Here is a 12,143-nt window from a genome sequence, read left to right as displayed (position 1 = left end):
AACCTCTCCTTGTCTCACTTCAGCAAAGTGAGAAATGCTTCCCACAGTGTCCCGAGACTCAAACTAACATTTTCTGTGAATAAAAACAAAAAAAATATGGAGACAAAGAGGAAAAATGGATCCAGACAAAGCATCAAGTGAAGAACACAGTTTCTTGAGCCACTTTTAATTTGTGCCACACTAAAAAAATCATTATTTGCAGCACAGAACAGCAGCACCTCCGGTATATTTAAGCCAGGGCAGTTTTCCCTTAACAAAAGGCTTTGTGATGCCTCAGCACCTCTTCAAATTTCCACTCCTTATCACATTCCCTCATATTTTGGTGTTTATGGTGTTTTTCTAGTGATCAAGGGGTGAAATTCAGCCTTGGCATTTTTGAGCTGGTACCAGGAGCTGCTGTGAGGAGTTATCTTCTCCCTCCCTCCTCTTTTCCACCCTGGAAGTGTCACAATTTGATTTCCTCCTGACATCCTGCTCGGATCTTGCATGGCCAGGAACATCAACATCTAGAACCCATTGCCCCACAAGGTTTTTTCATGATTGCACAGCCCTGTGTGAGATCTGTTTTTTGAAAATATTTTATTGCTTTCTAAAAATCAGTTTTAATAAACTCCAAGGAGATACAGGAAGTAGATCAGCAAAATTATTGAACACATTTAATTCTCTGGAATTTACTCTGCAGGAAGAGAGCCAGCTCTGTGAGGACAAGTTGAGGAGACCCCATTTTGTCAGAGTTTATTGAGGTTGATCTCCTCTGACTGCACCACTTTAATCCTCAAATTCCAGCAAAGCTTCAGGTGAAATCAATGATCAATGGATTGGTTTCAGCTGGGGTTTGATCAGCACCTTGCACCTGAGACAGGTAAGAATAAGACCAGCAGTTTTTAGAGATGAAACAAGCCATAACTGCAGTGTTTGCCAAGGAAAACTCCTCACGAAGGTTTGAGACTCCTTCCCAACTCCTCCTGCTAAGCAGCCACCACTCCACACTGCCTGTCCTTCCTAAAAGCTCCACATCCTCCCACTGCTGCCCTCCAGGAGCCATCCCACCCTGTCCCAGTGAGGCCAGTAGGGTCATGGGTGAGCACATCTCCAACTCCTTCCCTGTATTTCAGGAACTTGCAGAGAAGCTGGAGAAGACAAATGACTGCCTGGAGTGGCTGGAATTCCTTCCTCTGATCCTATGGAATTTGCACTCTGGAGGAAACGTGCCATGAGATGGGAAGAGTTGGGCTGTAAGGCAAGAGACCAGCTCCTGGCATCTTCAAACACATGCAGATTGCCCTCCTGAAATTCCTAACACGGGAAGGGAGGCTCTTCCCTGAAGCTCCAGCACCTTTAAGGAAATAATATTGGAGTCATCCAGATGGGAATTCCACCCTGACACGGAGTGTGAAATACAGAAATGGCACCTCAGGTCAGGGCATTTCTTTGGAGTGTTGGGTTCTCCCAACAGAGGAAAGACCTCCCAAGAGGGCTCAAACACGGTGACCTCCCTCGTGGAGAGGACACAGCAGGAGACACCCCCAGCTCCCAGCCCAGGCTCTGCCACGCCCATTGGATCCACCAGCAAAGCACCTGGACACATCTCCCCTCCTCCTTCCCCACGAGGAGTTGCACCTGGGGTCAGGGGGGCACTGGCAGTGCTGGGGGGGTGGCTGGACTCAAGGACTGCAGAGGTCTTTGCCCACCCAAAGGATTCTGTGTGATTCAAGTTTCATGCAGTGTTTTTCCCCCCCCAGGTAATTCTGCACTGCTTGGCCTCACTCCATGCCCCAAATCCACGGAATTCCCTCCCAGTGCCAGGGATGAAGCTCTGTCACTCTGGGCCAGCTGTCACCAAAGGAAAGCTTGCTTTGGCCGTGGCTGATCTCCAGGGAAAGCTGGCAGTGTCCCCAAGGGAAGGTGTTCCTGCTGGTGCCTGGGCTGTGCCAGGCAGCACCGCACTGGGATATTTGAGCAGGGTCCATAGGAAGATGGATGAGGCACCCCTGCAGCTGGGAAGCCTCTCCCATTGCCCAGTTTGGCCAAAATGGCATTTTCCAGCAGCCAGGATCCCGCTGAGCCCGGAGCTGTGGCGGTCAGAAGCGGGTGTGGTGCTCGGGATCGGGATCAGGGTCCGGCTCCACCAAGGCGGCAGCTCTGCCCACCCCGTTGGGCACAGCATGACCACGACTCTGGAGCTCCTCCCAGCCTTTCGTGGGGCAAGGGCCACTGCTAGGGACCACCAGGTGCTTCTTCTGCACCTGCTCCAGGATCTGCAGCACCTGGAATGAGTAGACACAGCAGGGAGTAGGTCAGGAATTAGGGGAGAGCACTGATTTCTTCTCCAGCTGTTGAAATAATCAAACAACCATAAAATAACAGGTTGGAAGTGACCCTTAAGGGGGGCAAGGACACCTTCCACAAGATCTTCTCCCCCTTGGCAAGGACACGTCCCACAAAATCTTCTCTTTCAAGCGTCTGGCTTGGTTTTGGTATGACACAAATCATTTTTACACTCAGAGGACTCTGGGATGGGTGAACTTGGAGAGCCTGCCCCATAGAGGTCTGTGATCTTGGATCTCAGACCCCTTTCTATAGATAAATTAGGCCCACCTTGCCCATTCCCCAGCTCCACAGCGGTGCTCCAGAGCAGGATCAGGACAGAAGCATGGAGCTCTGCTCTTGTCCCTCACACCAGCCTGGGATAACTGCTCGTGCTATCAATGACTTCTTGGTCTCCTTACTGAATTAGGAAGCCCCAGGCTGAAACTCATTGAATGGAGAAAGGGAATGGAAATGAAATCCAGCTGAATTTCACCTGAGACTTGGGGATGATGCCGACTCGGAAGAATCCAATGTTCCCACTGTCGATCTTGGTGCAGTCCACCACGGTGGAGGCAATGTTCTCTGGAGAAGGCCCAGCACAAAGAACTGCATCCACCTAAAACCAGCAGATTTCCACATCAAATTCCCCTTGGAAAGGGAGAGTTTTCCCTCCCAACAGTAAATAATTCCCATCAAAGGCAATGCTGCTCCTTCCTGCCCTGCTGCAGTGACACCAGTGCTATATTTGGAGGGAATGAACCTCAAAGCAAGGACAGGGAGGGCTCTGCAGGGTGCAGGTCAGCAGCACAGCACAGACAGGTTTACAGCAGCTGAGGAGCTCTGGAGAAGTCCCATCCACAAAGAGAACGTGTATGAAGTTTTGATTTTTGAGGAGTTAGGAGCGGTAGATGTGCACCACGTCTTGTTTAAAGCTGCCACGATGACACAAAATGTAAAAACCCCAGAATTCAGCAGTGAAATTGGAATCATGGAATCATCCAGAGTTGGAAGGATCCACAGGCACCATCAACCCAACTCCTGGCCCTGCACAGGACAAACCCCAACAATTCCACCCTTCCAAAGGCTCCTGGAGCTCTGGCAGCCTCGGGGCTGTGCCCATTCCCTGGGGAGCCTGGGCAGTGCCAGCACCCTCTGGGGGAAGAACCTTTCCTGATCTCCCACCTAAACAATGAAAGGCCATGACCATGGCACTTCCATGAAAGCTCTAACAGCCAGCAATATTTTGGAGCTTGGCACCAGTTTTAGAACAGCCCCAGCCTTAGATGGGAATCCCTGAGCTCCCACAGCCCAATGCCAGCTGGAGCCCTGGCACATCCAGGCACCAGGATTTGCTTTCCTGTAAGCAAGAATGAATTTTTTATTGCTCCCATTATCCCGTGTTGGAATATGAACGCACTCACGTTGCCAAGCCATAACTACACTGTGTAAAGCAGAAGAGTTTCAGTTTCACACCAAGACCTGTGCTTTAAAATCTTATTTCTCTTTGACACCAGCATGAGGAGCATCCATGAGATTTTTTGAGTTAGAGGCTTTCCCAGATTCCTGATACCATCTATTGATTTTCCTTCTGGAAACGAAGTGGTTTCACTTTTCCATTCCCATCTCTTGGTTACCTTATCTCCCAGCTTGGCATACACTTGGTTGTGGTGGGTCGTGTCAGCCTCTCCTGTTGGGTTGGCTGATGTGACCACAATGGGGCCAACCTGGTGATGGAAAAACAGGGGTCAAAGCTCTGAGCAGGACTTTGGGGATAAAAGAGGTGACTCAAGCTCTGAACTCCATCTGTGACTCTGAAGAGAGCTCAGTGTGACTCACCAAGGTGAGGCACCTTTTTTGCAGGCAACCACAGTCCCACCAAACTGCGTTTGAGTGACCAGCACTGACAAATTTGGGTTTAGTGATGATGGTCATGAAATGACATCTTGCTTTCCAGCAATAGCACTTGCCTACACCTAGAACACTCAGGGTATCACAGCTCCTGTGGCCACCTTCTGCACCTTCTGAAGTTATTCTGGCCTCAGAGAAGTCCCTGCTTCCAACAGTGTTCTATATTGGAAATTAAACTGTGCCTGTTAAGGGCATTCTCCTGATTTCCTGACCTGGTGGTTGCTCCTTTTCCCCTCTTTGCTGCCCTAAGATCCCTCCCAGCTGCCTGCAGGCCCCAGCCCCTTGTAGAGAAGGGGTCAGGTCACGGGGCTGAGGTGCTGGGACTCACCAGGTCGATGAGGTGTGTGGTGACAGAGCAGTCAGGAATGCGGATGGCCACACTCTGAGGGGTCCCAACGTACTTGGCAGAGTCCTTCATTCCCAGGAGATCCACCCATTCACCTGCACCAAGCAGATTCACTCAGCACTTAGAGGTTTACATCAGCCCAAACATGGTGATTGTAACGGGAATATCCCTATGGAACATGTGGTGTTGCAGGGCTTCACTGTTTTGGGAATTTCAAACCCAAAGCTCTCCAGAGAGCTTGGAATTAACGGCATTTCCTCACCTCTGGGAATGACCAAGCTAATGGGAGATGGCCAGGCAGCCTCCATGAAGTCCCAGAGGAGGGGAGTGAACAAGTGCTTGGCAGGTTCCAGCTGCTTCAGGCTGGAAATCCAGAGGGACATGGGGCGATCCTGAGCCTGGCGCTTGGACCTGGAATGAGGGAAGAAAAGGTGAGGCTGGAAGTAAGATGAGGATTTAAATTCAAGGAAAGGAAACTGCTGGAGAGGTCTAGAGCTAAGAGAAGGTGTGCAGGCTCTGCCCCACGCCACCAGTCTGGAGTAGAAGTAGGACTGTTCAACCACGGACTGTGTGGGAAGGAACTTTAATGGCTACTCCCAACCAGGAATGTCTATTTCCAAATCAAGGCTTTAACTTCTTGTGTACTGATGGGTGGAGGTCCCAACAGCCCAAATTCTGAGGAAACCCCACCCATATGAGGGGCTCCAGTTTACACCAGAGGGCTTTTGTTGTGGCAACATGTACCTCCAAGTAAGAACAACAACCCCGTGCCCCATTTGCCAGAAGTGGTTTGGGTTTCTTGTGGTGTCCCAGTTACCCAGCTCCATCAGCCTTCAGTGTCCAGAACAAAACCACAGCTTGATTCTCTCCTTTCCTCACCTGGATCTTCTCCCCCCCTTGCTGTTCCCACCGAGGCTGAGCTGCCTTGCTCTCAGTGGGTGCTGCAGCCAGCACTCAGCAGCAGCTCTGGGTTCTGGAAGGTTCCTGAGGCCAGCCCAGGTGCCAGGACTCACCTGTGAGCTTTCTCCACGGCGTCAGGCCGGCTGCAGGCGGCCACCAGCACGTACACGGTGTCCGTGGGGATGCCACAGGTGCCACCGTTCCTCAGGATATCTGTGGGCACGGGAACAGGGCACGAGCCTTGAGTGCCAGGGGAGGGGTGTAATTCCCGTGGCAGAACTGTCACACAGTGTGCTGCTCTCCTCTCCTAGTCCCAGCTCTGGCAGTGCATTTTCCCAAGGGGATATCTGGCATTTAGGGAGGTTCTGGGCCAGAGTGGAGAGAGCAAGGACCAAGCATCGGCTCTGCTCTCTCTGTGCAAAGCTTTCGGTGGTAGCCTCAGCCTACCTGGGACTCAGAGCAGACAAGGACACAGGGAAATGATGCAGGAGACACAGCAGGAGACACGCTGCTCTACTCAGCTCGTGACTCCTGTAACTTGGCCCATTTCACCAAAACATCCCCACATCATCCAGGTTTCCACATCAAGGCCAGGCTGGATGGGGCTTGGAGCAACCTGGTCTAGTAGAAGGTGTCCCTGCCCATGGAACAAGATGGGCTTTAAGGTCCTTTCCCACTCAAACCATTCTGTGATTCTCTGATTGGGATAATGTTCTTTTAGGAGTGTTCTGCTACAAAACCTCCCAGAATTTCCCCACCATCCCCACATCCTGCCCTCTGTTTTCCCCTTACCTGCAATCCTCTTGACTGAGGAAGCTTTCCTGGCAGGCAGGTGAAGGCACTTGGTGGTTCCTGCCCCGACACCACTGAGCTGCACCATGGGCCTCCCCATGGGCAAGCAGCAGCCCTCAAAGGTGCTGCTGGCCAGGGCAGCCAGGAAGCAGTAAAAGCTGACCAGCCCAAAGATGAGGGTGGCAGCGATGTCGTATCCAGTGGGAAGAGCATGGATGGCATCCAGCAGGAAGCTGACAGCGATGAGCATGAACGTGAGGGAATAGAAGAACCAGGCCATGTTTAAGAAGAGCGAGCAGAAGACAATGAAGCTGTTGAAGAGCATGAAGGAAATGATGCCCACGGCTGTGTGGAAGCTTCTGGCAGTGCCACAGAGGCCACTGTACCTTGTCAGGCCCCAGATGACCCACATGACAGAGTAGAGGATGAAGGCACTGCTCTCCAGGGTTTTACCCCGGGCAAAGGCCACTGAGCCACCCAGGAGCTTCAGGATCCCACCAGCTACCACCACCCATGGAATGACCACGGTGGCAAGAGGAGCTTGGGGGTCTCCTGAGGCTGTTAGAGCAAAAGAAGCCAGGACACTGCAGGCATAGGTAAGGACCTCTGCATCGGCATACTTGGAATAGCCCAGGTAGGGAGCGTGGAGGCCTGGACCCTCCCGGAGCTTCAGGAGGCTGCTGCGAGCAAGGAGGGCCTTCACAGCCCCCTTCCCTATTGGGATCTTGGCCCTGGCCCTCACATTGTACAGGTGAATCAGAGCCACCAAGGCTGAGGACACAAAAATGGCCACGGCCACGCCTTGGGGGCCACCTGCAAAAAAACCCCTGGGGCTGCAAGCCAAGGCAATGCAGTAGGCGACAAAAACCAGCAAGTACAGGCCATCCACAGGGCTCTGAAGGGAGAGAAAAAGAGCCAAGACAGCAAAAAGAATGGAGAAAACCACCAGGAATGGGGTTGGGAGAGACGGCTCCTCTGGCTGCCAGGCAGGGTACAGGAGGCAGTAACCTGCAGCAAATTTGAGGATGGAAGTGAAGCCAAAGGCCGTGGCCATGAGCGCGTCCATTGCACGGTAGGATAGCACACAGATGCCAATCTGGAAGGTGCCAGCTGCCCACAGCCAGGGCACGTGGCCCAGGAAGAGCCTGTGGGTGACTCCCAGGAGCCTGCAGCAGAAGACACTGGCTGACAGCATGTTCAGCAGCAGCCCGGGGGCTGCAAAGGGGTTGGTGCTGCCCGCGCTGCCCCGGCCCTGCTCCTGGGCCTTCTTCTCGGTGAGCTCCGTGCCAGGAAGGGCAAGGCTCCCTCTGGTCAGGAGGCGCAGGATCCTCCCCAGGGCAAAGTAGCCCCCGAGCAAGCAGACACTGAGGTGAGCGCAGGCCACGGCGGAGGGCCCGAGCGAGGAGCTGCAGTGCAGGGCCACCTCATGGGCGCTGGCCAGGGACACGGCAGCGGCCACCAGGCCCAGCAGGGGCTCCCCGCAGAGGAAGCCCACCAGGGCCAGCAGCAGCAGGGCCAGGGTGAAGGTGGCCAGGCCTGGCACCAGGGCATCGCGGGCATCACCCGGGCCGGGCAGCGCTCCCTGCCCTGCCAGGATGAGGATCACCCCATAGCCACTCCAGAGGGCTGACAGGGTCAGGCACAGCGCCACCAGCAACGAGGCATTCCTCAGGCTCCTCCGGATACCTGTGGAACAGAGACAGGGCTATGGTTTTGGACAGGGTGTGGGAGGCAGGGGTTAAGAAAGGCAGGGAGCAGGATCACTATGGGGCAAGGATCAGCACAGGTCCTGCCTGATGGTGGATTTGTCCTGGAGAAAAGGAGGCCACTCTTATCCCACTCTTACCCCACTCTTATCCCACTCTTCAACTACCTGGAAGGAGTTTGTAGCGAGGGGTCAGGCACTTCTCCCAGGGAACAAGAGGAAATGGCCTCAAGTTGTGCCAGGGGAGGTTTAGAATGAGGATCAGGGAGAATTTCTGATGGAAAAAGTTGTCCAGCCCTGGCACAGCTGCCCAGGGCAGTGGTGGAGTCCCCATCCCTGGAAGTGTTGAAAGACACAAGGATGTGGCACCTGAGGGCGCGGCTTAGTGGTGACCATGGTGGTGGTGCTGATGGTTGGATTTGACAATCTTCAAGGTCTTTTCCAACCTGAACAATTCTGTGATTTGATGATTCTGTGATTTCATGTTGCTATGAGTTACAAAGAATAAATGATTCAACATTCATTCTAGAAAGTGTGGGTTTTGTCCCAGGCAGTGATTTTCTTCTCTCAGATAAGTAGAGTCACTGTCTTTTGGCACTTACCTATGGACATTTCAGTCCATGCCTGCTGAAAGCATTCTCAGAAAGCCTGGGAGATAAATGTGTATTCTGTGTGTTAAAACTCTGAGATCCTGGTAGAGCATTTGTTTAAAACAAGCATTGATTTCTTCTCTCGCCTATAGAGGGAAAATTTGCTGTGCTGACACAGAGCCATGGAATGGTTTGGGTTGGGAGAGACCTCAAAGCTCATCCCATGGCCAGGGACACCTTCCACTATCCCAGGTCCTCCAAGCCTCATCCAACCTGGCCTTGGGCACTTCCAGGGATCCAGGGGCAGCCACAGCTGCTCTGGACAGCACACTCCTCTGGGAGAAGGGATGGGTGGCCCAGCGAGGCTGCCATGGTTTGTATCCTGTGGGCAGAGCAGAGCTGGATGTGCACAGCTGTGGGAAGGAGGTTTGGGGCTGGCCAGCCCCAGATCTTACCTGCATAGGCCAGGAGAGCCGACACAAGCAGCAGCAGGACCCCAAGAGCCGTGCTGGGGATCAGCGGTGCCGCTCGCGCGGAGCTGTAGAAATGCACGGCCAGCAGGAGGGAGCCTGTGGGACACAGGGGGAAACACAGAGCCTGTAAACCTGGCCCAAAAACCTGGGGAGAATCAGGGCGGACAGAGCAGGGAAGAGAGAGAAAATAATAGTGCAAGATCTGCAAATAGGAAAGTCAAAAGAGCTGGGGGAGTGTGGCTTGGTTTGTGCCCAAGGGCTCACTTCTTCCTGTGTGCCTGGTTTGAAAAAGTTTGGAATTAGTCACTTGAGGTTGCCCAGAGAGGTTGTGGATGCTCCATCCCATCAAGGTCAGGTTGGATATTGGGGCTTGGAGCAGTTGGGTGCAGGGGAAGGTGTTCCATGGCAGGGAATGGAACAAGATCATCTTTAAGGTCCGTTCCAACCCAAACCATCCTGGGAATGTATGAAAGAGTCTGAAAGTGCTCCCCTGTTGCCAGATAAAGGTAAAAATCCATTATTCCAGTTATACAAAAAGCAGACAGACAACACACCCTGCAGCAGATCCCTCCAGCCTTGTACTGAAGGAAAACCGGCTGAAAAAATCCAGGAAGATGGAACACAAAGGAGGAGCAAGTGAAAGGGAGTGAACACAGAAAACAGAGCTGTGGGGAGAAGGGCTGGAAAAGGAAGGGGAGGAAACTGCATCCAAACCAAGATGATTTACTACAGTGACTATAAAAAAAGTTTGGATTTGCTTCCCTCCCAGCGTGGAACAAGTACAAAACTTCAGGCCAGCCCTTGGAAGCCAACACAAATATTTTGTTGGCCGCCAAAGCAGGCGCAGGGATCTCTGGATAGAAAAGCTCACCCCAGGCAGAGAAGCCTGTGGATAAACAGCCTCCTGAGCCCCCTCGGAAAAGGAGGGTGTCCCGGAAAGCTCGTCCCGAGCCCGTGTCCCCTGCCAGGATGCCAGGAGCGGTCCCTACCTGCGGAAATGCCCAGGAGCCCGATGCAGGAATGCAGTGACTCAGCCCCGCTGTCGCCCATCCCTGCGCGCCCAGCCCCGGCCGAGGGCTGAGTGCTGCCTCTCTTTCCTCCCATGCTCTTTATAACCAAACCATCGCCGCTGCCGCCGGTCCTCCCTGCTCTCCACCCCTTTTCCCTACAAACCTCTTCTGTTCCTGCTGCTCTCTGCATGCGGGAGGAAATGCAAATGAACTTCTGGCTGCAGTAAATTTGGGGCTGTGAGTCAGCGTGGGCTGCTGGTAGCTCCCTCCAGGGGCCTCTTAATTTTACTGTTGATTAACCCTTGTTCAAAAAGACACTTGAAAAATAAGGCTGAGGGTTTATTGCAGTTGCTGCCTTTTTTTGCTCCTGCCAGTGAGGAAATGACACTGGTTAAAATGAAAGTTTTTGCAAGCATCCACCTTGATGGAGCAAACAAGCCCTCTGCAAGCCCAGCAGCTCCTTGGGGACCACTTGTTTCTGCTCACACTGGCCACGGGCCTGCTGTTTGTCCCTGTCTCAGCTCTGAATGCCTGGCACCAGCCCCCTGAGCTGGGCAAACCCAGGGCAGACTCAGTGCCATTCCCTTAAAGGTGACTTCTGTCCATCTGCCCCTCCACATCCAGCTCCTCCAGCCATGGGGAGCCTCACTGGCTTTCCAGGTCAGCAGTGAGTGTCCAGCACTGCCAGGATTGTGTCCCAAAGGGGACATGAAGGACCTGTGGGCAGCTTCCTGCTGCTCCTCATGGGGAATGCGTGGTCAGGGCACAAAGGTGTTTGTGGATGGAGGGAGGCTGCAGAAAGCATTGGCCTGGGGATCGTGTTGAGTCATGGCTTGGGTGGGAATTGTCAGATGACTATTCTGTGAGAGCTGACAGAGCTTGGTTCCTCTGTTGTGTTGTTTGTGGGGATGGAGCAGTGTAGGGACTGCTCCCTCGGGGGACTCAGCTGCAGTTAAAGCAAATCCCACTCTCCTGACAAGGTAAAAGGTGTAGAATAGCATGCAGAGCTGGTACTCTTGGGCTGCCCAGGGATGGCTCAGCAGAGCTCCTCCAGCAGCCAGCTCTGATATTTCCCTCAGCAGATCCTGCTCTGTGATTCTCCATAAATCCTGTTCCACAGCCAGGGCAGGAGACCAGGAAAGCTGCTGGGAATGGGGCTGGGAGCAGCACTGGCTGAGCTCACATCACTGGCTGAGCTCACAGTCAGGCCTGTGGGATCATCCAAGGGGTGTTGGAGCTGGGACAGCATCCAGAAGAACCCCAGAGCATCAGGCCCTCTGCTCATCAGGAGCCTGTTCCTCCTGCCCTGAGGAGGAACAGGATCCAGCTGGGTCCCCTTCACTGCCACAAAACTTTCCTGGTATCTCTAACTGTGCCCACCCTGCAGGAATAGAGTCCCTTCCCACCCCTCCTCACTAGAACCTTAATGCAGATTAAAGCCACTTCTTAATACCAAAGCCCACAACAAAGGTGTACAGCCAAAGCCATCCAGGCTGGAATAACCCAGCTGAGAAATGTCATTTATCATTCATCTCTCCCTTGCAGAGACATCTTTAGGGCTGACATGTCTGTTGTGACAGATGTTTTCCCAAGGGGAGGAAGCAAGCCTGGCTGGTCCAGTTGCACCAATTCCCCCAGTGATGGGAACCAGCCCAGCCAGTTTACACCAGGCAGGTGTGGCTGATGTGGTTTGCAGCAGGCAGGCTGTGGGAATCCTCAGCCTCTGGCTACTTTTGTTCCATGGCTAGTGGGCCTGCTCCTGAAGCAGCTGCAGGAAGGAGAAATTATCTGCTCAGGTTGCAACATCACTTAGTTGTTTTTCCATGCAAGAGGAAATAATACACCCCTAAACCATAGTTAGGATTCCTTAGATAGCAAAACAAAAACAGGGGAAAGGCTTTGGGTGTTTTTTATGCATATCTCAATTTAATTCCTGCTCTGGGCAATAAAAGTAACTGAGAGGCACAGTCTGGGTTGGGTTAATGGGACTGCAAAGCCTCTGTCACACATTTCTTGTTCCTGCTTGTTCAGGTAGCAGCTGGGTGCCTGAAATGCCTCCTTTTGGGAGAAACATACCATAAATGAAGTCCCAAGCAGCAGCAGTGAGCC

At 53.0% G+C, this 12,143-nt stretch overlaps 1 protein-coding gene across 1 annotated transcript; it reads right to left on the bottom strand.

Annotated features, from left to right (window-relative positions):
- Positions 1-2,081: 2,081 nt before the first annotated feature.
- On the bottom strand, positions 2,082-10,074 carry LOC128945968 (uncharacterized). Its single transcript, XM_054289901.1, has 9 exons — positions 10,014-10,074; positions 9,007-9,120; positions 6,257-7,942; positions 5,578-5,677; positions 4,827-4,975; positions 4,547-4,659; positions 3,945-4,034; positions 2,804-2,926; positions 2,082-2,267 (listed from the first exon to the last, which is right to left on the bottom strand). Exons 1-9 carry the CDS (start codon positions 10,072-10,074, stop codon positions 2,082-2,084), a joined length of 2,622 nt encoding a protein of 873 aa, XP_054145876.1.
- Positions 10,075-12,143: the final 2,069 nt, after the last annotated feature.

The sequence above is a fragment of the Melozone crissalis genome, unplaced genomic scaffold (genome assembly GCF_028551555.1).
Source record: "Melozone crissalis strain CALT ecotype California unplaced genomic scaffold, PUWL_Pcris_2 ptg000068l_1, whole genome shotgun sequence".
NCBI lineage: Eukaryota > Metazoa > Chordata > Aves > Passeriformes > Passerellidae > Melozone > Melozone crissalis.
This window is presented reverse-complemented; position numbering and strand designations above follow the sequence as displayed.